The sequence below is a fragment of the Aspergillus piperis genome, assembly GCF_003184755.1.
Source record: "Aspergillus piperis CBS 112811 unplaced genomic scaffold BO85scaffold_13, whole genome shotgun sequence".
Taxonomy (NCBI): domain Eukaryota; kingdom Fungi; phylum Ascomycota; class Eurotiomycetes; order Eurotiales; family Aspergillaceae; genus Aspergillus; species Aspergillus piperis.
Window position 1 is genome coordinate 498,172 of NW_020291603.1, and position 20,312 is coordinate 518,483.

The window sequence follows — 20,312 nt, forward strand, 5'->3', positions numbered from 1 at the left end:
AAGTACAGGCACAACACGGCTGAATTATATTTAAATTCCAGTCATCTGGGATCTGTCACGGGTACAGCCGTGTTGCCCGTGGCGGAACTAATCTTGTTAATTTGGTTAGTAGGTAGAAGTAGTTGTAGTTGTCTGCTGACAGGGATAGATTAGTTAATGAAACTTGGATGGGTGATGAGATTGCATTGGATTCCACGCTGAGACTTGTTGCGACGCATTTACCCCTGCATCTACCTGTGCGTGCTTTTGAAACCATATCCAACCTCACTGGTTTATCTACCGTGCATCTACATACTCAATATATTTCTCAGAGTACTACATGCAACGCCAGGGAGATACACCAGAAAAAGAGAAAGAGTGTGTGTGAGTGGGTGTATGTGACTATGAGTGTTGCCACCACATAGACCACGTGAGAGGAGATGAGCAAAAACCGTCTTCTCAATATTCACACCATCAAAAATGGCTTGCATCACATGAAGGCCCGGGCCCATGATCCCGATGCCAATCACTGGCCGGCTGAACCATCCATTCGACAAACCTCAGAGGCTTACAGTAAGCAAGTTTTTCCCGGTGTGCAAATGATGTCTTCTCCTTTCTCCCTGCCCCGCAAAGCTAAAATGTCCATGGGCAGCGCAAAAGTGCGGAGGAGCCCACGAGATCCCCGTCCATAGCATGGCCTGGTATCGAATCATCCCTCCCCTTCAATGCTCCCATGTGGATTTGCCCAGGACAGATCGATCCCTTCCGTGCGTCAGTTGTGACGCAGTCGTACAGATTCAGGTATATACAAAAAAAAGGGATACTTCGATACTACTTACTATCTACACCGTGCTAAATCGACTATCCCGGTCACTATGCAGGATGCAGGCGATGGAATGCTGGGGCAAAGGGGAGAGGCCAAACTACTGGTTACGGAGGACGGAGACTAGACTGCCACTGTCAGTCAGACAGAGGCTCCTGGAATAAACCTGCAGAAAGGATGTTCCATGTTCCGGACGTTTTATTTGATCTCAGACCGGGAAAAACGGCTGAGGGCATCGGCATTGCTTTTTCGCCCTGCAACCCGGGCGACCAATTTGATACTTGCTCCACTCCCCGGAGTTACTTAAAAGATGCCTGCAGTCAATCCATCGACCTGCAGTCAGACAACAGCTCCGATCGGGGAGATTTATGTTCCTTGAGGACCGAGGACCTGTAGTTAGACTATGTACTTCGTGACGAACCCGACTGGTAGTTTGACGCTAAATGGAAGCCCAGTGGAATCTTCTCAGACGGGCAACCATGGTAGCCCGTGTTTCGGGGGGCGCAGGCTCACTCGTCCAACTAATAACAGGACCCTCACTGTAATTCGCCGCTCCGCCCTGGAGGGATGGAGTTTCTGGATAGAGCAGACATGGTGCGATGCGCCTCTCTCTCTCTCGAAGTATCAGGCTGGTCCCTCTTCGAATGGGGAACCGGTCGTCTCTAGTCGTAGAATTAGTACGTACTACATCCACTACTACTACTAGATACTTACTGCAGACCTGCGCATTCCGTTTGCCCCACAGAGGAGAAGATCTTACCATTTGACTCGCATGGTTGCCATTCTGTTCCGGCATTCCAACCCAAGGGAGACGAAGAAGTAAGAGAAATAGCAACACTTTCCCACCAGCCTCGACTTGGATATTTCCTCCTCCCCTCTTTTTCTGTTCAGTGCGCAATTTATCTTTACTAGTTCCTCCCTTTCTTTCCCCTTAGAACCTGTCAAGGATAACTTCTTTTTATTGTCCTCCTCCCCCTACATCACTGGCCCTGATCGTCTGCCCTGATTCCCAAAGAGACCCAGATTTGCCTCCGGATCCACCTTCGAACCATTGCAATGCGCCGAAGCAGCGGACAACTCTAAACCTCACTCCTCTGTCCCCGACTGAACCTGAACGGAAGAATTTGAGGACTGTCAAAAAAATAAGATCCCAATTTAGGGCTGTCGCGTCGATCGCACGAGGTGACAGACAACCAGAAAGTGGACAGGAACAGCAGATTCGAGAAGCGATCGTCTCGTGGACCTCTGTTTCCCCCGATCAGCTAACTAACTTAACAACCGACCGAGTTGTCACTCTCGACGCAGGTTGATATAAGAGAGAGAGAGGAGGGTGACAGAAGGAAGAAACAAAAGAAAAAGGATCAGAAGACTTGATAAATCCGATCCCTTTCCCACTCAATTTCCAAGAATTAAATCAGGAGAAGCAAAACCCGATTGATTTGACTCTTGCCTTGATTTGATTTGATTCACTTTTTATTTTCCTTTTCTTTCTTTGTTTCTTTTCTTTTCTCTTTTTCTTCTTTCCCTTTTTTCCCTTTCCAAATAATCCCAACCCCATGTCTGTGTCTGCATCCGTTTCCGCCTCCGCCTCCTCCAACCTCCCATCCGATTCTCGCTCCTCAGGACCCCTCCGTCGTCTGAGCCAACTGCGTGCCTATACGCAGCAGCATTTCTCCTCCGCTTCCTCTTCCTCTTCCTCGCACCCTCCTGCCTCGTCATCGTCGACCAACGGTCCCCGCATCTCGCGTCGTCATACCCTCAGCAGTCGAGTTTCCTGGTTTTCTCCCGCCTCCACTGGGACCGAATCTTCGCAACTCTCGCCTGTGGGGTCTCGCTCGTCGGGCCCATGTCCCGAAAGTGAGCAGCAGCCATCCACTCTTGCCCGCTATAGTGCGGTTTTTTTCCCCAGCTACCGCGGCCTCGAGCTCGACTTGCGTTCCTCCCGCCAGTCCGACCTGTCCAGCTCTTCTCCTTCCAACAACCAGTCCGGTGGCCGTCAGACGACAGCTCAAGGTACGACCATGGCGCGGCCCAGAGGTGCCTCTCAGGCGCTGGACGCGAGACCCGATCTCGATGGCACCAGTCCATCGGCCTCGTCCAACCTCCACGCGGGAGCCCTCGACTCGTCCGACCCCGTGATGTCGGAGAACCCGTCGACTGCGTCCCCGCGACCGAAGCAGAAAGCGACCATTCGCTTCTTCCCCCATCAAGACACCCATCAAAGCTCCCGACCCTCCTTGCCCTTCATCCCCGTCTCGCGAACGCTGCCGTCTGAAAGTTGCGTCATCCGAGTTGGTCGGTACTCAGAACGCGATGGTCTGCCCGTGGCCAACCCAACGGACCCCTCCGATGCCCCGGTCGGGTTCAAGTCGAAGGTGGTGAGTCGGAAACACTGCGAGTTTTTATACCTGAACGGCCAGTGGCATATCAAGGATGTTGGAAGCTCGTCGGGGACGTTTCTCAACCACATGCGCTTGAGCCAGCCGAACATGCCGTCTCGGCTGTATACGGTGAAGGATGGAGATATTGTGCAGCTGGGGATTGACTTTCGGGGAGGCGAGGAGATGATTTTCCGCTGCGTCCGTATACGGATCGAGTGTAATCGGTCCTGGCAGCAGCAGCCGAATGAATTCAAGTATGATTATCTGGCCTCGAAGCTGTTTGTGTGTGGACTACCGGCTAATGAGCGATGCAGTAAAAACACCGAGAGTCTGATTCGGAATTTGGGCAAGGGAGATACAGCGGATTATTCTGGATGTCGGGAATGCTCCATTTGTCTTGGTTCTGTTCTGGTTTGTTTCCCTCTCCTTCTGGCGGATCGCACAACTGCAGGACACAGCTAATTTGTTCTGAAGCGGCCTTACCAGTGTTTGTTCATGGCAGCCTGCGCCCACGTCTGGCATTACAAATGCGTTAGTCGTCTTATCCACACGCCAGACTACCCCATGTTCCAATGTCCCAACTGCCGTGCCTACACCGATTTAAGCGCCGAGGTCGATGATACAAACGATTTTGACGAGGAGGACGAGAAGAAGGACACGCCAGAGGACAAGCAGGATACCACCGATGCATCTCGGTCACAAACGAATTCGCCCCAGTTGGAGGCTCAGCCAGCCCCTTCTGGCGACGAACCCCGCCATGACAACCTGCCGGCCGAGGCAGGCCTCGCTGCCAATATTGAGAGCATGCGTCTGCAAGACACAGATGCATCCGATGATGCGCGGCGTCCCCCCCCTCCCACGTCCAACAATGATGGCACCCCTGTTAATGCCGATAACGAAGTCCCTGGCTGGCAGTCCGTGACCCAGTCACCCAATGCTCTACAGGCCCGCCAGTCCCACCTGCGTGCGGACACCCCTGTCCGGTCGGAGTCATCTGAGGACAATCCTCTGACGCCCTTGAACGATTCGGGGCCCCTAGCCCTTGACGGCCGGGCCGCCATGCCCTGAAGCAACGAGGAGTGTGGTCGCGACATTATTGGATAGATCGCTCCGATCCGCTCCTCAAACGCTGTATTTGGCTTCTAGATTTGGACAACCCTTGCATCCAGTCCACAGGACTGAGTCGTCATTGATATGTGCATCCCTATTGTCGCTTTGGTTTGATGTCTTTTGTCTTTTGCATTCTCGAGCCGTATTCTCATGTCCCATTGTTATTAGCTTCTTAAGTCCCAGCATTGAGCATCGCGATTGTTTCTTTCCCCTCTGCTTCCCCATTTATTCTCTTCCATCCCACCTATTCCACCTATTTTATACCCATTTGCAGCATCCTTTCTCCCTCACACACACACTCTCTCTCCCTCTCACTCCATCCGTTCGGCACTGGCTATTTCACCATCAACACAGTGGACCACTTACCATGCCATGCCTTGCGAAATGCACCCGGCTTGGAGTACACACACACGGGAATCATCTTCTTTGGAACCCGGAGGTTGGCGTTTGCAGTCAGTCAGTCAGTAGTGGCCCCCTTTTAATTTGTTTTTGGTTTGTCCGGAACGGAGATTCATTGGCGCGCATGAATGGGGTGTGGTTGTGAGATGTACATACCAGCTATACATATATTTCTTATTTTATCCAATTACCTACTTACCCAGATTTATCATTCTGTCTGGGATTTAGGCACCACATTGCAAGATTAGTTCCCCTGTCCTTGTGATGTGAGGTGACATGGAAACGCAGCATCGTGATGCTCGGCTGTCCAACCCACCCCCACCCACTATTAGTATCTTTATCATCTCCGATAGTATCACCACTACTACTACCACCATTTAGCTAGATACAAATTCCTACTACACAACCTACGAGACAATACCATCATACCGTTCATCCTGACATTAACTACAGTACTAGTAATGCTTAGTAGGAGGGTCATCCATTGCCCAACCGTTCCATATATATATCTCCATTGAAATAAGAAAGATAATAAACATTCTCTCGGAATTCAAGTACTGCTAGTAGCTACTATTGACTTATTGCTGTGAACTTACAATTAAGTTATTGCGGGCAGGTAGTACATGCTTAGTATTCTAATGAATAAAGCCGACATCAGTTTCAACTTACTAGTGAGTTGCATGATTCAGCATCCAGGTACTGACTAACTACTTAAGTTCAATTACTACTAACTTAGTGGCAGCTGGATTATGTAGCTTGGCTTGCTAATAATAGATGGAAGCAAGGAATTACAATTCCGGAATATTTATCAATGGTGGATTGGATTGATTTCCTTCTTCTCACTTCCATCAATCTGATAATAGTACACACACCCAGTCATTCATTAAGTCACATTAAGGAAAAGCAGAAAAAGAACAATTCGCTGGTATCAATCATCTCATATCATCTCAGGCCCAGTCTCTTTTCTGTCTCCTGGCCCCAACATATGTTTCATCATGGATAATCATCATCAGCAAAGCTGCTGCTGCTGCTGCTGCTGCTGCTGCTGCTCTAATAAACATCATCTCTTAGCTCAACCAAGCCCTCAAAACCCCCGCTGGGTGCCAAGGGTCCCGCGGTTATCGAGGTCCGAGTCGACGCGGGGGTCGAGCTTGTTAGCCATGTTGGAGCTGTGAGGGCCGGCGGTGCTCTGGCCGGTAGTGTTGTAGCTGCTGCTGGCCATGCCCTGGTGACGGGCGCGGTTGTCCATGTCCGAGTCGACGCGGGGGTCGAGCTTGTTGGCCATGTTGGAGCCGTGAGGGCCTGCGTTGCTGCTGCCGCCGTAGCCGCTGCTGGTGGTGTAGTCGTTCACGCCGCTGCCGCCGTAGCCTGCACCTGCACCGCTGCCATAGCCTGCACCAGTTCCTGCACCGCCGCCGTAGCCTGCGCCGGTGGTGTGGGTGCCGGAGTAGCCGCCAGCGGCACGGTTATCTGGGTAGGATGTTAGTATTTTGTTTGATGGTATATAAAGGGTGGATAAGGGGGTGTGTATGTACCTCTGTCACTGTCAACGCGGGGGTCCATCTTGTTTGCCATGCTGGAGTCGTGAGGACCGTGGGCACCACCCATGGCCTGGTGACGGGCACGGTTGTCGCGGTCACTGTCGACACGGGGGTCCATCTTGTTGGCCATGCCGGACTCGTGAGGACCCGAAGAGTAGCCACCGGAGGAGTAGCCGGCACCGGAGCCGCCCATACCGCCGGTGGGGTTGGCACGGTTGTCACGGTCACTGTCGACGCGGGGGTCCATCTTGTTGGCCATGCTGGAGTCGTGGGGGCCGTGAGCACCACCCATGGCTTCGTGGCGGGCGCGGTTGTCTGGGGAGTTATGTTAGTATCGAATTGGAGGGAACGACTGGAGGGGGATATAGCTTACCGCGGTCGCTGTCGACGCGAGGGTCCATCTTGTTGGCCACGTTGGAGGAGTGGGGACCAGCGTTGGAGGAAGAAGTGTTGGAAGAAGTGTTGCTGGACTCCTTGTGGTGGCCAGTCACGGCATCCTTAACCTTGTGCATAAGTCCAGACATGATGGGCAGTTGTATGTGTGTTTTGTTTAGAGATTGAAGATAGGATTGTAGATAGAGAGTTTGTAATGTGGTAGTTGTAGACAGTCAGATATGCTTGAGTCAGTTATTGTGTTGATGATGAGGATCGAGATTTCTTGGAGACCAGGCAGGTTTAAATAAGGAGTGGTGAGTGAATGGACGTCTGGCCATGACGTAGGGATACGTCGAGTGGCCGCATTCCCTCCTGGATGTGCCCTGGTCCGGCAAAGTGACTTGATGGCGGTTGAATGAACGATTGATTGAGTTCACCTCCTTCGCAATGGTGGGCTGGTAGGATGACGTTGAGATGTGCTCATGTTTCTCAGCCCTAAAGCAGCGATGAATATGGTCTTTGTCATTGTCCGCTGTTTAGCAGCATCGAAAGCGGCAGGGAATAGCTTCCACGGATGTCGATCGTTCCTAGGCGGGACATTGAGTGGTGAGTGGCTCCGCATCTTTGTGTAAGGCCAGATTAAGAGGCCGTCTATTTTTGTCTCCTACCAGCGTGTCCAGCCAGTTACTGCCTTCTGGCCAAGTCTGGGGTTGTTGGAGATGTGCATCAGTGAAGATAAGTCAGCAATTCACGGCGGATGATGACCTCAGCCAGTGTGTCGATGTCGTCGGCCAAGCCTGCATGCATAGTAGTTATTGGCTGCAGATGTGAGTTGCGGGGATCAGGGGTGAGCAAGACCCACTCACACGAATCCACTTGTTGCGGGCCCAGATGGTGCCTCCGATCGAATGGGGATCGGTCTTCCCCCTCCCTGTGGCATGCCAGATTGAGCTGCACACCTTATTCTTTAGGATTATTTTAGTATCCGCACTAGCCTACTGCACTGTATTACCTCCGAGTATAGAGGAGCCGTGTATCCCAGAAATATCTGGTGGCGCGGTCTCGTATACGGCGGGTGTAGCGATAGAGAATCCTATAGTTCGGGCTCCTGCCGGCTTACATCACGGATTGACCCGATCCAGATAATGACAATCTGTTCCGTGGGCGGAAGCATATCACTGCCGTTTTGATACTATTCGTTTGCCAAGGTCTCACCATGCATGATGCAATCTGCATGAATCAAGCTCCCCAGAGTGCTGTGCACGTTGACGATATTCCTACTTTAGCAGCTCGGTCTAGTTTGGACGGGATGTCGAAGAGCTCTTTGTCCTGTTCCTGAAATTGCTTTGCTGACAACACTGGGTGAATCCTTGGAAGGCTGGAGACGTAAGCGGCTGTCAGATCTACACCCGCCCGTCCAGTGGAGTGTACAGTTGTGAGTGGCTTGCATCGCTAGCAGGTTGGCAGAACGGTCTAGCTCTTAGCAGCATGCACCTCCGTGTAGATATTCGTCATTCAGTCCGACCTAGAATAGGGACTGTCTCTTACAAACAGGCTTAGGCATCCTAGCTCTCGGTCACTACAGTATCAAAACCAAGACCTTGAATGCTGCGCCGCCAGCAATGTAGGTAATTGATTTTCGGAATTAGGTGAAGATTTCCCAACGGTGCTGCTAAATGAGGTGGAGTGTCACCGGGACAACCAGCCACCCTTGTATGGAATGACTGTTTGGTTCTGCAGCCATCTCGGATATAGAATAGTTCTTGGCCGTACCCAGGAAATTTGATGGTTTCGCTTGACATCTACCATGGACGCGTCAATCGCTGGCTGGAACTCAGGCGCTGCGTCTAGCTGCAGTGAAGATCTGGAAGAGGTGTTCGGACTACTTTCACTGTCCCGACTGTTAATGGCGTCCGAAATGAGTTTAATGATGCCCTCGTTTCCACACTCCGTGGCATGTGTAAGCGGATTTGTGCCATAGTGGTCCCTTGAATTTGGGTTCACTCTGCCGGTCTTGAGCAGTAGTGCAACGATGCTTTTATGGCCTTCCTGGCAGGCAAGAGCCAGTGGTGTCTTGCCATGGTTGTCCTGTATATCAGGATCTACCTCATCGTTCTCAAGTAGTAGCCCGACTGTCACATCATGGCCATGATACGAGGCCTGCGCGAGCGGCGTCTTACCACTGGCATCCCGACAGTTCGGGTCAGGTATCCCGGTACTCAGGAGTGACTTGACAATATTCTCATGTCCCGTGAGTGCAGCATGCAGTAGTGGAGTGCGTCCAAACTTGTCCCTAGAGTCAAGGTCTTTGACTCCAAAGTCGAGCAGTATCCGAACAATACTTCCGTGGCCACGGTGTGCTGCTCGTGACAGTACAGTCATACCTCTAGTATCTTTTCGATTGGGATCAACTCTCCCGGTGTTCAGTAAGAAAGTGACAACATCTTCATGCTGAGCATCTGCTGCATAGACAATGGGTGTAAGCCCAGCATAATCCACGGCATCTGGATCAACCTTACCGATAGCAAGAAGCATCTTGATGATATTGAGATGGCCACATCCGGCTGCATACCCGAAGGGCGTTTTTATTCCACTAAAGGTCCGCATGTCGGGGCGAATCCCTTGCTTGCTAAGCAGGAGGCTGACAATACTCTCGTTACCATGATATGCTGCATATGCGAGTGGCGATAGCCCACTATTGTCCACTTCATTCACATCAATCCACCGTGTTGTTCGGAATAAGAAGGGGAAAGACCAAGACTGTCTGAGCAGGAGTTCCAGCACGTTATGTCTCCCATACTCTGCTGCGAGTGATAAGGCCAAACGACCATAGGTGCTCCTATGATTCAAATCGATATCTTTGTCTTGTAGTAGCGTTTGAACGGTGCGACGTAATCCCAGCCATGATGCTCGCATCAGAGCGGTTGAGGGAGTCAACTGATGTATAGATGCTGGCTCGTTATTGAACCCAAGACAGAAGGCCTCACCGCGGCGAATGATGTCCATTATTTGTGAATGTGTCGATGGGTCCTCTTCGATACCAGAGGATAAGACATGCTTGCTCCAGTTTTTGACGGCATATTCAAGGAAGGGAGTTCTATTGAACTCCACTGTAAGGTTCCTTTGGTCTTTTGAGGCCATCTGTGGATCTGTAGTATGGAGAAAACCCACACAAGCCTTCGCCAATATCCATTCTGAATCATGCGGATTCAACGAAGCTTTCCACGTAAGGTCCGAAATCGGCTCACTTTTACCTTCCCTATACACCAGAAAGTCTCTCGCGGTCTCGTGTAGGAGGTATATTCTTGAGTCGATGATAGTGATGAACAGACCACATATTTCCCTGATTGACCGTTTTGTTCGATGTTCTGGCTCAATCTCAAGCTGGTCTTCGGGTGATTTCCGGTCTAATACAGCCACTGCAGTAGCCATATCCGCCACCGTCAGAGGTGTATTTGCGGCAACGACCATATGTAATATTTTCATCGCCCGATCGGGGTCTGGAGTGCGGCGTAATATCTGATCGTAAGCTTCGTCAAGGGAGCGCGGTAGTCTTCTGATCGCTGCACGTATACTAGTGGGAGTGACCGTCAATATATCGTCTAAGGTACTCATGATGTGATCGATCCACAGATATGTTCGATTTTGAACGGAGGTCAGCTCAGAGACAAGAAGATTGCGCTCGTCTGCCAGAAGTTGTAGCCTTTCTGCAAGCTCCTCTGCTCGATGCTCTATGACCATATTGATCTCTCCCGCTATCTTCTGTACCTCATCGTTATCTTCTCCACGTAGGTGAATGGCTGGGAAGTTACTCTCTAGAGACTGAAACCTTCTCTGAATAGCGCTATATGGTCGACTGGTGATGAGAAATCTCAATTTCGAAGACGCCGTTGTGCCTTGGTAGAGGTTGGTCAAACACTCAGCCAGTTGTGATTGTCCGTCGCACCCACATTCATCCACGGCATCCAGAACACAAATCACTTGCCCAGCTGGGAGCTCCTCCGCCAGATCGCAAAGAATAGACCACAAGCTCCAGACCGATTGATATATGTGACCAGTCTCACTTTCGAACCTGGATCGGAAACGGTCGGAAAGCAGGTGCGGTCTTTGCTCGAAGATCTGATGGAGAATGCAGCATAAAGCATCCACAAGGGATTTCCGATTCTCGAAATCCTCCTTGAAGAAGAAGTAGCAGACCACACTTGTCATTGAACTAAGCAGAACTTCATCTAAAAGATATCTGGCCAGGACGGATTTTCCACAGCCAGGATCGGCTGAAACCCAGAGAAGGCCCGGCCCATGATCTTCTCTCCAATCTTCGAAGAGGTGGTGTTGGATGAACCACTGACAAGTTCCCTCAACTCGTTGTGGGTTCCTATCCTTAGCGTCTCGGTAGTTGCAGGTATACAGCTGCTTGAGGACGTTGACTTTCCACTCTGATGTATGTTCTGCGCACGGTGGAGTATCTATTACAATGTTATTATATTCCATTACCAACGCAAGAGCTATTATTGAGCACATACAGTGAGGCTCCATGTACATCAGGGCTTCCTTCGCTAAGGCTGCAGCTGCGCCGGCAGCATAAGCATGCCAGTCATCATTTTTGTGAGAGTCACAATAATCGGAAATTCCACGAATGACAACGCATTGGAATTGGTCCATAAGTCCGGCAGCCTCCATCTCACAACACATCGCGCCACCTGATTCTCTTGCTATGATGTCCCGCTTTGTTCCATCTTTGATGACACGGTTTCCTGACGCTATAATGCCATAGAAGACGCGTGACTCGTGAGGCAGTGTTCGCGGAGTTCGTCTCACGGCCCTGGTTGCGTCACAAGAGACGCAGCTTTGCCCTTCCTGAGCGTGGATATAGTCCGCTGGGAACAAAATATCGGTCTCCGGCAGCGGTCTTTGATACTCTGTTAATGTGGGATATCTGCGCAGCATATCCGACAGAAACGTTGCAATCCGATTTGCTCGGACTTGGTGGTCTGAGGTCATGTTTGCCATAGTCTTTCTCCACTCAGCAGGCGGAGGACACAGTACACCCTTCCTCTTGAACCCGTTTGTGGTTTCTTTACCGAAATCATATTCGACTACACCTCCAACAAGTCCGTCAGGAGCGCTAACAACCACATCCCCAAGACGAATATCGTTAGCAAGGCTAGGAATGCCACCACCTATGCCTACCAGCAAACGAAGCTTGATTGCCGGGAAAGTGCGAATTAGGTGGATGGCCACGGCCGCCGCGGATGCCGTTCCCTGTGACCCCTTTGGGAGTGCTGCGAGCACAACATTGTGCCCACTCAAGGATCCAAGTATGTATATGTTCGGATCTTTTCTGTTTCCCAGAAGCATTCCATGCTCTTCGTCAAGCATGTATCGAGCCGCACTTACTTCAACCTCTAGGGGACATATTAATGCGACCGTGTATGCTTCTTTATAGAGCCGCAGTTTTGGGGGATTAGACACCATATCTCTTCTTCAATCAACTAAGAGAGAGAACCCGAACTTCTCGGCGTCTACGAAAATCTGCGAGGTCTGAAGTGCGGGGAGGAAAGAGAATCCAGTTCAGCCTCGCAATGGTGGTTTGCGCGCGCTTCGATGCACCAATAAACGACAGAGCCCATAGAATGTGTTAGACTAGCAATGCACGAACCATTTGGATCATAGTCATATTCGACGTGAAGCCGACCCTGTCGCTTGAGCGAGAGGGTGAGCGAGAAGGCCAAACATGTCTGGATCTCCGCTAAACAGCTTTTCAGATAGCAACCGGTCATTCAGAGGAGCGAGACACATATGCTGAAAAATAGCGAGCGACTTTGGTTTCATCTCAGATCCTTTGGCTAGCTGCCAGGCGGCAAGCCAACGAACTGTAACGAGGCGATCGGCTCCCGCTAGTAGATAGTCGCAAGCAGAACTAATTCTGTGCCACTCCAAAGGCGCCGAAACATAATTGCCTATGAGTAGGCTGACTTGAATAATAATAAAGTTAAGACTGAAGAAGTTCGAAGTTGTGTTTTTCACGTAGTACGTAGTCCTGATTGTGCTGTTGACTGCGAATCCCAGGTTATCCGAGAAAATATGTATCGACTGCTTATCATCACTTACCGCACATGATGCATTCGCAGCCCTCTATGATCTATCTGGATTCCACTTTCCCAAGGTATCCGAGTTGAATGTTTCATCGTGGCCAAACCAGGTCCAAGTACGTGGAAGTCAACTGGTTGACAGGAGTGTTGTGAGGAAATAGAGTTCTGGGCGAGGCAGCCCCGTGAAGATGGATTCACCAACCACAACATCCGGCCGCTGGTTGATCCCCCGCGAGTTGTCCCTATTTTCTGCACGATGATGCCACTCCTTATCTCGTCCCAATTCCCAAGAGTCTCATATGATATGGCTCGCTGGACAAGCGCACTAAATCAGGAGAGTCCTTTCACCAACGCCGACTCGCCCTATCGTTCCACCTCGACTAAGCAACTAACCCAAGTTTGACAAAGCGGACGGGCTGTTGACCGCTAGACGCAAATTCTTTCACGCTGTGTACAAAGACCACCTCTTCTATTTCTGTGTCTCTCCTCCCTCAGTCAGATTGAATTGGAGGCAAACATGCGATTGAATTTCAGTCAACCCCCGACACCGGCGTTGAGTCGGCAGAATACCACGTTCCTGAACAATGCGCATCACTATCGCGCTGGGACCCATCCGCATCTCCTGACGAGTCGGAGCAAGCCCCGAAGGTAAACAACATTAATCGCTCACAAGTTTGCACCTTACTATAATATTATGCTGAATACGCGCCATATCAGATGGCCTCTGGTGTTCCGATTCATCAAAGGCGCTATCCACGCGGCCATTCTGCTGCCCGTCTTCCTGCACGCCGCGTTCACAGCCTTTGTGGTCTACCTCGATATCTATGTCTTTGATACGGTTGGACTACCGAGCAGTATTGTAGGTCCCACTCACATGCATGTTATCGCGTTTCCAGATCTGATTATGCAACCGTAGATCCCATCCTTATCTATAGTCGTGGGTTTGATGCTCGTTTTCCGCAACCAAACCTCTTACAACCGGTTCTGGGATGGGCGTAATGGAATGAACACAATCTATACGTGCATTCGCAACCTAGTCAGGACCATTGTCACAAACGGCTACAGCACCGCAGGTCCTCCCACTGCCGCGGAGAAAGAGGACATCGAGCGGACGATACGGATCCTCATGTCGATTCCCTTTGCAGTCAAAAACCATCTTCGGGCTGAATGGGGAGCGGCGTGGGCTCTAGGAAATGATGTAGCCGAGAACGGTGTCGCAGCGTTTAACCCCGATTATGCAAGTCTCCTTCCAGCTGGACTGGTGGGCCACGAGGATGAGGGGCTGGGGTTACCGTTTCAACTAACCTTCTTCGTGGATGGGTTTATCAAGAGGGGAGTGGAGCGCGGCTGGTTCAACGCTCCTGGGGCGAGTCAAATGCAGGCTCAGTTGAATTCATTGATGGATGCTTATGGCAGAATGGAGACCATCAAGCTGACTCCTATTCCGGTTGCGCACTTGTAAGTTCCATCAACTTGAACCACCCCTTTATCTCTCCACGCCAGCTCACATGTGAAAGGATCCACCAAAAACAAGTTCTCGCTCTCTTTGGCTGTGTCTTACCCTTCGGTATGGTCGACGATATGGGGTGGTGGACCGTTCCCATGGTCAGCCTGGTCATCTTCACCCTGTATGGCATTGAAGGCATCGGCTCGCAATTAGAAGACCCCTTCGGGTACGACCGCAATGACATCAAGATGGATGCCATTGTCGGCGACGCCAAGACCGAAATTGAAGTCGTACTGGCCGAATGGCGCCGACTGATGGCGTCGCTCGAGTCGAGCTCGGCGACCGATAATGGCGATCAACATCTCGGCAACGGTCTGGTTGTGGAAGAGGAGGTTAAGGAGCAGAAATTCATGCCGCCTGATATGTTCCTCAAGCATCGTGCGAGACCATCCGGGCGATAAGTAGCTAGCTAGCTAGCTATTTCTGATTGTGATGGTTTCCCGGAAACTGGGCGTTGTGGAGATCAAGCAGATCTAGCGTCACTAACAGGGAACTATCACCTTAGACCATCTCGGTTACAAGAGATCGACGCCCTATCAGCCTGTCAAGCATGCGACTGATTATCTAGGAGGATATTTTTCATCCTTGCGATCGTCAGGGGATATCTCCATTAAGTAATTCGGATCATTGCTGGACCAATCCGACGTCGTCGACATATCAAGTCTATAGTTTCTTTTTTTGTACATTCCGAAATAGCTCCACTTTCTGTGCATACCCTCAATATCATGAACATGAAATGAACCATACATATAAAAGCCACCACGAGACCCCTCAAATACCCAAACAACAAAATTTCATCATCAACTAAACAATCCCAAACCACAAATCTTATACTCACATCAAAATGAACCTCCTCCCCCTCCTCCTCACCCTCACCACCTTCCTCCTCCCCCTCACAGCAGCCTTCACCTCGACCTTCCAAAACTGCCAAAACCTCAACCGCCTCAACCAAACCGTCCACCGCGTCCACCCACTCCTGGAAAAATTCTCCTCTGTGCACGCCTCCCAATCCCAAACAGCCGTCACCACAACAACCACCACCCTCGCCAACGGAACCACCATCACCGTCACCAACACTACCTCCTCCTCCTCCTCCGCTGCAGTCGAGAGGATTGAAGGCGTTAGGGCTCTGCTTCTCTCCTCCCAGGAGAAGATCTACGGCCGGTTGAGTAACTGCTCGAGTGATGCGGTGCTGGCGCCCCGGAATGTGCTGGTGAAGGGCAGCAGCGTGAAGAGAGATGATGATGATGATGGCTCTTGCACTTTGACTGATGTTTTGGATCAGTTGGTGGATACGTTGGAGTGTGTGTTGAGCTTTGCGACGGGGTTGTTGGGGACGATTCTCGATGGGGTTTTTGATTTGTTGAAGGATGTTATTGAGGGGGTGGAGAAGTTGTTGTAGTGTGTTTTACTACTATGGTTTTATATAGGGGGTTAGATGTATAATTATTTATCCAGCTTGGCTTCGACGCTTATCGGGGAATTGATCCCTTGCTGGATCTTTCGTGTTGCAATATACCCATTTATAGTACTTCATCTAATTCGTCAAGTATAGCCATCATTCCACTTATTGAAGCCTGTCACTGCCAGTCTGAGGGATGGTAAGATCTGCATTTGATTATATACATGATTGTTATATCACAATGGTGCTTCTAGTGTAAGCACCCCGTCCAATATTGAATCCGGATTCGCGTACTCAAGCACCTGCGACACAGCGTGCAAGTCACTCCCGTATTGTAGGCTTCTATCCTCTTCGGGTTTGGCCATAATGATCCGATGTCGAAAGACCTTCCTGGCTGCTAGTGCTACGATTGAGGGCGTGAGGAAGTCGATGCCGTGTAACACGGCGAGGAGTCTGCGTTGAAATCAGTGCTTTCTTTTGGCATGCAGGGTATGGATTGGATGATCTCACTTTGAGAATGACTTGAAATAGAGGTTTGACCGCGTTGATATCCCCCCAGCTACTGCGCGACTGAGCCGAAGGAACACAACTATATCTTGTTGGTACCGGGCTATTTCGGCGCCCATGCTGACGGTGGTGCTTAGTTGTTGTAGTTGTTCAAGGAGCTGGTTGTTATGCTCTTGTTAGTGGGTTTGGTCCGATGACAAAGGTAGAAGGGAGACAAACTGTGCTGTCTACATGAGGATGGCCTTTTTTCGTTTGAGCTTCTGGCTTGTGGATAACGGATGATGCGGACAGCTGGCCATCGGAGAGCCAGTCGTTGCTTTCTTCGAGGTAGACGTAGCCATCTTCTGTGTCGTGAAAATGAGAGATGAACAGGTAGTCGTTCTAAGTGAGGTCAGTTCACTGAGTGATGGAAATATCCCGGTGGCAGACATACTAGATGAGAGTTTAATGGTGGGGTTTCATCGCGCACTATAAGAGGTAGGAACAGAAAATAGGTTGGGACTTTTAAGATTCCTGCCGGTGTGGTGAGTTGTTTCGAGTGCATTAACTGTGTGAACCAGTCAATATCTCATAAATACTTAGAGGTAATCTTGTTTACCTCGAGAGCTTCGCGCTGGATATTGTCGTCCACATGGTTGAAGTGCTTGGCTATCACAACATTGACGACTTCCTGCTTGTGCTCGATAGGGGCTGACTTGAGGCGGCCTTTGTGATCCCGCAAGTCATGATATGAGGATATCGTGCCCGCCTTATCTTATTAGCCTAGCAATAAAGTCGAACAAAACAGTCAACTTGACATACAGACTCAGTGGTCATTCGGGAGCGCGAAGGCCGAGCATAACTGCTCCTATAAAGCCCGGGAGGAAGTAACTCAGCACGAAAGTCTTCTAAAGATGTAGCACTAGAGCAATCAAGAATGCTATAATAAAGCCCAAATGTATTCGTGCATATCTAGACCAGGGAGGCATTAGTAATATCGTAGACCATATCATGAGATTCTGAATTACCAGGGCGAGCTCCTTTGCGACGTCATGGATAATAGCGTCGGTGGTGTCAATGCGACAGTGTTGGTGTGCCGCAAGACAAAGAAAAAGAGCTACTTCAAGATCAGATAATTCCGGGGCGAGTCTTGAAATTTCCGAGCCATCCTCCATGATGGTACTCTCTCGCAATTGACAGTCATAATGGCAGCTGGGATAGTCCATGAATAATTACCCGCGCGATACATGGTCCAGCCACCTCAGGCACTATATCCCAATGCGGTTAGTGCCGGAGACCCGTCCGCATGTGAGCTCCAGGAGCTTCCCGATAGACAACAACATCCGGCTGGAGGGTCTTGTCCCAGCACTATCTCTATCGGATCTGTAACGCTTCCCATCTATACATGACATTGCTCGGTGTCAATGGCGCCGTCAAATCCTCTGGCCAATTGGGAGAGACTAGGAGATAGCTTCTACCGGAAGGTCCCCATATACGATGCCATCTTCGACGATGATGTCGAATTAGAGAACTACATCATCGCTGGCGCTCCCTATGGAGGGGCTATTGGTATGTGCAATGGTTGCAATATATCTGTTTCTAAACATGCTGATATATTTTCAGCACTGCACCGCGATGAGAGCAAACCGTACAGGTTCCGTGATGCTCAGACCGCCAAGTCGAGCATTGACATTTACTCATGCTCGGGGAAGCACATCAATCGAATCAATGTCAGTCAGGTATTGGCTCCACGTGGGCACGTTCTAACGTTTGTAGTGGGAATACGGCACGATTCGCGGTCTCGGCTGGTCCGACAAGGAAGAACTCCTGGTGATCACGGAAGACGGCACTGTCAGACGCTATTTTGGCCTACACGGCGACTTCACCTCATTTTCCTTGGGAAATGTAACACTCCCTTCCACGTGCTGTCTGCTGAAACTGACTTCCGCTTAGGGAGCTGAAGACTACGGTGTGAGGGCTTGCCGATTTTGGACCTCCGGCTTTGTTGCCCTGCTTTCAAACAACCAACTGGTTGCAGTGTCGAATTACGACGAGCCGCGGCCTAGGCTCCTAGCTCCTTGCCCAGAAGGAGAAGTCTCGTCGTGGTCACTGATACCTCCGGCTTATACGCTGTCTCGCTCAGTTGAAGTCCTGCTTGCCGTTGACAAGACAGTCTACTTGGTCGACCCCACGGAAGCCGAAGACAAAGTCCTCCAGAATGGGCCGTTCAAGCATGCAAGCGTGTCGCCAACCGGAAGATTCGTTGCTCTAATCACCGCTGAGGGCAAGGTATGGGTAGTCAGCAGTGACTTCCAAAGCAAGTACAGCGAATATGACCCAGAATCGCGAGTCACTCCTCGGACAGTCGACTGGTGCGGAGATGATGCCGTTGTCATCGCATGGGAAGACGAGGTACATCTCATCGGGCCTAATGGCGTTGCAGCGAGATATTACTATGACGGCACTGTCCATGTCGTGCCTGAGTTTGACGGTGTGCGTTTAATTACCAACGATACCTGCGAGTTCTTGCACAAAGTTGTTGGTAAGTAATCCTCGTTTAGTCTAGGAACAAACATCTGATGGTCTGCAAGATGTCACCGAGGCGATCTTCCGGCTCGGATCTACGTCACCCGCCTCAGTCCTCCTGGACTCTATAGACCTTCTGGAGAAGAAGTCGCCCAAAGCCGACGAGAACATCCAACGCATCCGGCCAAGTTTGCCCGAGGCGGTTGACACTTGTGTCAAAGCTGCTGGTCATGAGTTTGACACATATTGGCAGAAGCGCTTGTTAAAGGCAGCCTCGTTCGGAAAATCTGTTCTTGACTTGTACAACAGCGATGAATTTGTCGAAATGACTGAGAAACTCCGGGTGCTGAAAGCAGTGCGAGACTACCAGATAGGACTGCCGCTTTCCTATGAGCAATACATGCGCCTTACTCCTGAAAGGCTCATTGAGCGGTTGGTAAACAGACATGAATACCTCCTTGCAATTCGCATCTCTGAATACCTCGAGCTTCCTGCCGATAGGATATACGTTCACTGGGCAAGCCAAAAGGTCAAAGTCTCCACGGTGGATGATGATGCCCTCTGCAAGCTCATCGTCCAGCGACTGGAAGGCAAGCCAGGCATATCCTTTGAGTTGATCGCGCAAACAGCTTACGATGAAGGACGTGCTCACTTGGCAACTCAGCTTCTGAACCACGAACCAAGAGCTGGGAAGCAAGTGCCCTTGCTCTTGGACATGGAAGAAGACGAGATTGCCTTGGATAAGGCCATCGAAAGTGGAGACGTTGATCTAGTAAACTACGTCCTGCTGCACCTCAAGACTAAACTACCGCTTGCCAGTTTCTTCAGAACGATAAACACACGCCCTATGGCGTCTGCCCTTGTGGAGACGACTGCCCGGGGACAGGACACTGAGTTGTTGAAGGACCTCTTCTACCAAGATGATCGGCCTATTGATGGCTCCAACGTCCTTCTCTCCGAGGCGTTGGACGCAACGGACCTGCCGCGCAAGACTGAGAAGCTCCAGCTCGCATCACGACTACTGTCAGACTCCAAGGATCCTTCGGTGGTGTTACAGCAGAAACTACTAAACGAAGCATCCCAGTTGCTGAAGGTCCAGGAGACCCTCGACAAGGACCTTGCGGATCGTTCAGAGTTCCTTGGCTTAAGCTTGAATGAGACAATCTACAGACTGATAAGATCAGGCTACGGAAAAAGAGCACAGAAGATACAGAGCGAGTTCAGGATGCCAGAGAAAACTTTCTGGTGGTTGAGATTAAGGGCCTTGGTAGCTAAGCGTGACTGGGGTGAGCTGGAAGAAATCGGGAAAAACAAAAAGTCCCCGATTGGATGGGAGGTAAGTCGGCCAACAACCCCAGAATATGCGCCCGCATGCTCACGGATAAATAACAGCCATTTTATAACGAGGTTTTGGGAGCTGGAAATACAAAGCTCGCTTCGTTATTTGTTCCCAAATGCACCAATTTGCCGGCTGAGGACAAGATGGAAATGTGGGTGAAATGCGGCATGATTGCGAAAGCCGGCGAAGAAGCCTTCAGGGCAAAGAATGTCAACGCCCTTGAGCTCCTCCAGGCGAGGGCTTCAGGACCAGCCGCCGTTGAGATCGAACGGATGATCAACCAGCTTAGACCGCGGAAGTAGATAGCTGGCGCAACCATGGCGGTATTTCCTTGGCAAGATAGACGTCCACG

General features: G+C 50.6%; 7 protein-coding genes across 7 annotated transcripts; 4 read left to right on the forward strand and 3 right to left on the reverse strand.

Annotated features, from left to right (window-relative positions):
• The first annotated feature begins 2,036 nt into the window (after nucleotides 1-2,036).
• On the forward strand, nucleotides 2,037-4,278 carry BO85DRAFT_60686 (FHA domain protein). Its single transcript, XM_025665518.1, has 3 exons — nucleotides 2,037-3,437; nucleotides 3,498-3,594; nucleotides 3,658-4,278. The coding sequence occupies exons 1-3, from the start codon at nucleotides 2,359-2,361 to the stop codon at nucleotides 4,249-4,251; spliced, it is 1,770 nt and encodes a 589-aa protein (XP_025514094.1). The 5' UTR covers nucleotides 2,037-2,358; the 3' UTR covers nucleotides 4,252-4,278.
• A 1,457-nt stretch (nucleotides 4,279-5,735) lies between these two features.
• On the reverse strand, nucleotides 5,736-6,899 carry BO85DRAFT_60751 (uncharacterized protein). The gene is made up of 3 exons (XM_025665519.1): nucleotides 6,607-6,899; nucleotides 6,228-6,548; nucleotides 5,736-6,162 (listed from the first exon to the last, which is right to left on the reverse strand). Exons 1-3 carry the CDS (start codon nucleotides 6,755-6,757, stop codon nucleotides 5,777-5,779), a joined length of 858 nt encoding a protein of 285 aa, XP_025514095.1. The 5' UTR covers nucleotides 6,758-6,899; the 3' UTR covers nucleotides 5,736-5,776.
• A 4,090-nt stretch (nucleotides 6,900-10,989) lies between these two features.
• BO85DRAFT_460693 (5'-methylthioadenosine/S-adenosylhomocysteine nucleosidase family protein) lies at nucleotides 10,990-12,388 on the reverse strand (the record flags this gene model as incomplete). Its single annotated transcript, XM_025661730.1, has 3 exons — nucleotides 10,990-11,074; nucleotides 11,149-12,046; nucleotides 12,268-12,388. The coding sequence occupies 3 exons, from the start codon at nucleotides 12,386-12,388 to the stop codon at nucleotides 10,990-10,992; spliced, it is 1,104 nt and encodes a 367-aa protein (XP_025514096.1).
• A 386-nt stretch (nucleotides 12,389-12,774) lies between these two features.
• BO85DRAFT_450831 (bestrophin family protein) lies at nucleotides 12,775-14,949 on the forward strand. The gene is made up of 4 exons (XM_025660465.1): nucleotides 12,775-13,348; nucleotides 13,418-13,559; nucleotides 13,617-14,158; nucleotides 14,218-14,949. The coding sequence occupies exons 1-4, from the start codon at nucleotides 13,218-13,220 to the stop codon at nucleotides 14,606-14,608; spliced, it is 1,206 nt and encodes a 401-aa protein (XP_025514097.1). The 5' UTR covers nucleotides 12,775-13,217; the 3' UTR covers nucleotides 14,609-14,949.
• Nucleotides 14,950-14,977: 28 nt separating this feature from the next.
• Nucleotides 14,978-15,645, forward strand: BO85DRAFT_479111 (uncharacterized protein; the record flags this gene model as incomplete). The annotated part of the gene is made up of 2 exons (XM_025662933.1): nucleotides 14,978-15,511; nucleotides 15,638-15,645. Exons 1-2 carry the CDS (start codon nucleotides 15,052-15,054, stop codon nucleotides 15,643-15,645), a joined length of 468 nt encoding a protein of 155 aa, XP_025514098.1. The 5' UTR covers nucleotides 14,978-15,051.
• Nucleotides 15,646-15,845: 200 nt separating this feature from the next.
• On the reverse strand, nucleotides 15,846-17,270 carry BO85DRAFT_460695 (uncharacterized protein; the record flags this gene model as incomplete). The annotated part of the gene is made up of 7 exons (XM_025661731.1): nucleotides 15,846-16,062; nucleotides 16,120-16,274; nucleotides 16,348-16,497; nucleotides 16,550-16,663; nucleotides 16,715-16,864; nucleotides 16,918-17,067; nucleotides 17,124-17,270. The coding sequence occupies 7 exons, from the start codon at nucleotides 17,268-17,270 to the stop codon at nucleotides 15,846-15,848; spliced, it is 1,083 nt and encodes a 360-aa protein (XP_025514099.1).
• Nucleotides 17,271-17,440: 170 nt separating this feature from the next.
• On the forward strand, nucleotides 17,441-20,288 carry vp16 (tethering complex subunit VPS16). Its single transcript, XM_025665520.1, has 6 exons — nucleotides 17,441-17,664; nucleotides 17,719-17,825; nucleotides 17,872-18,000; nucleotides 18,049-18,637; nucleotides 18,687-19,957; nucleotides 20,014-20,288. The coding sequence occupies exons 1-6, from the start codon at nucleotides 17,520-17,522 to the stop codon at nucleotides 20,260-20,262; spliced, it is 2,490 nt and encodes an 829-aa protein (XP_025514100.1). The 5' UTR covers nucleotides 17,441-17,519; the 3' UTR covers nucleotides 20,263-20,288.
• Nucleotides 20,289-20,312: the final 24 nt, after the last annotated feature.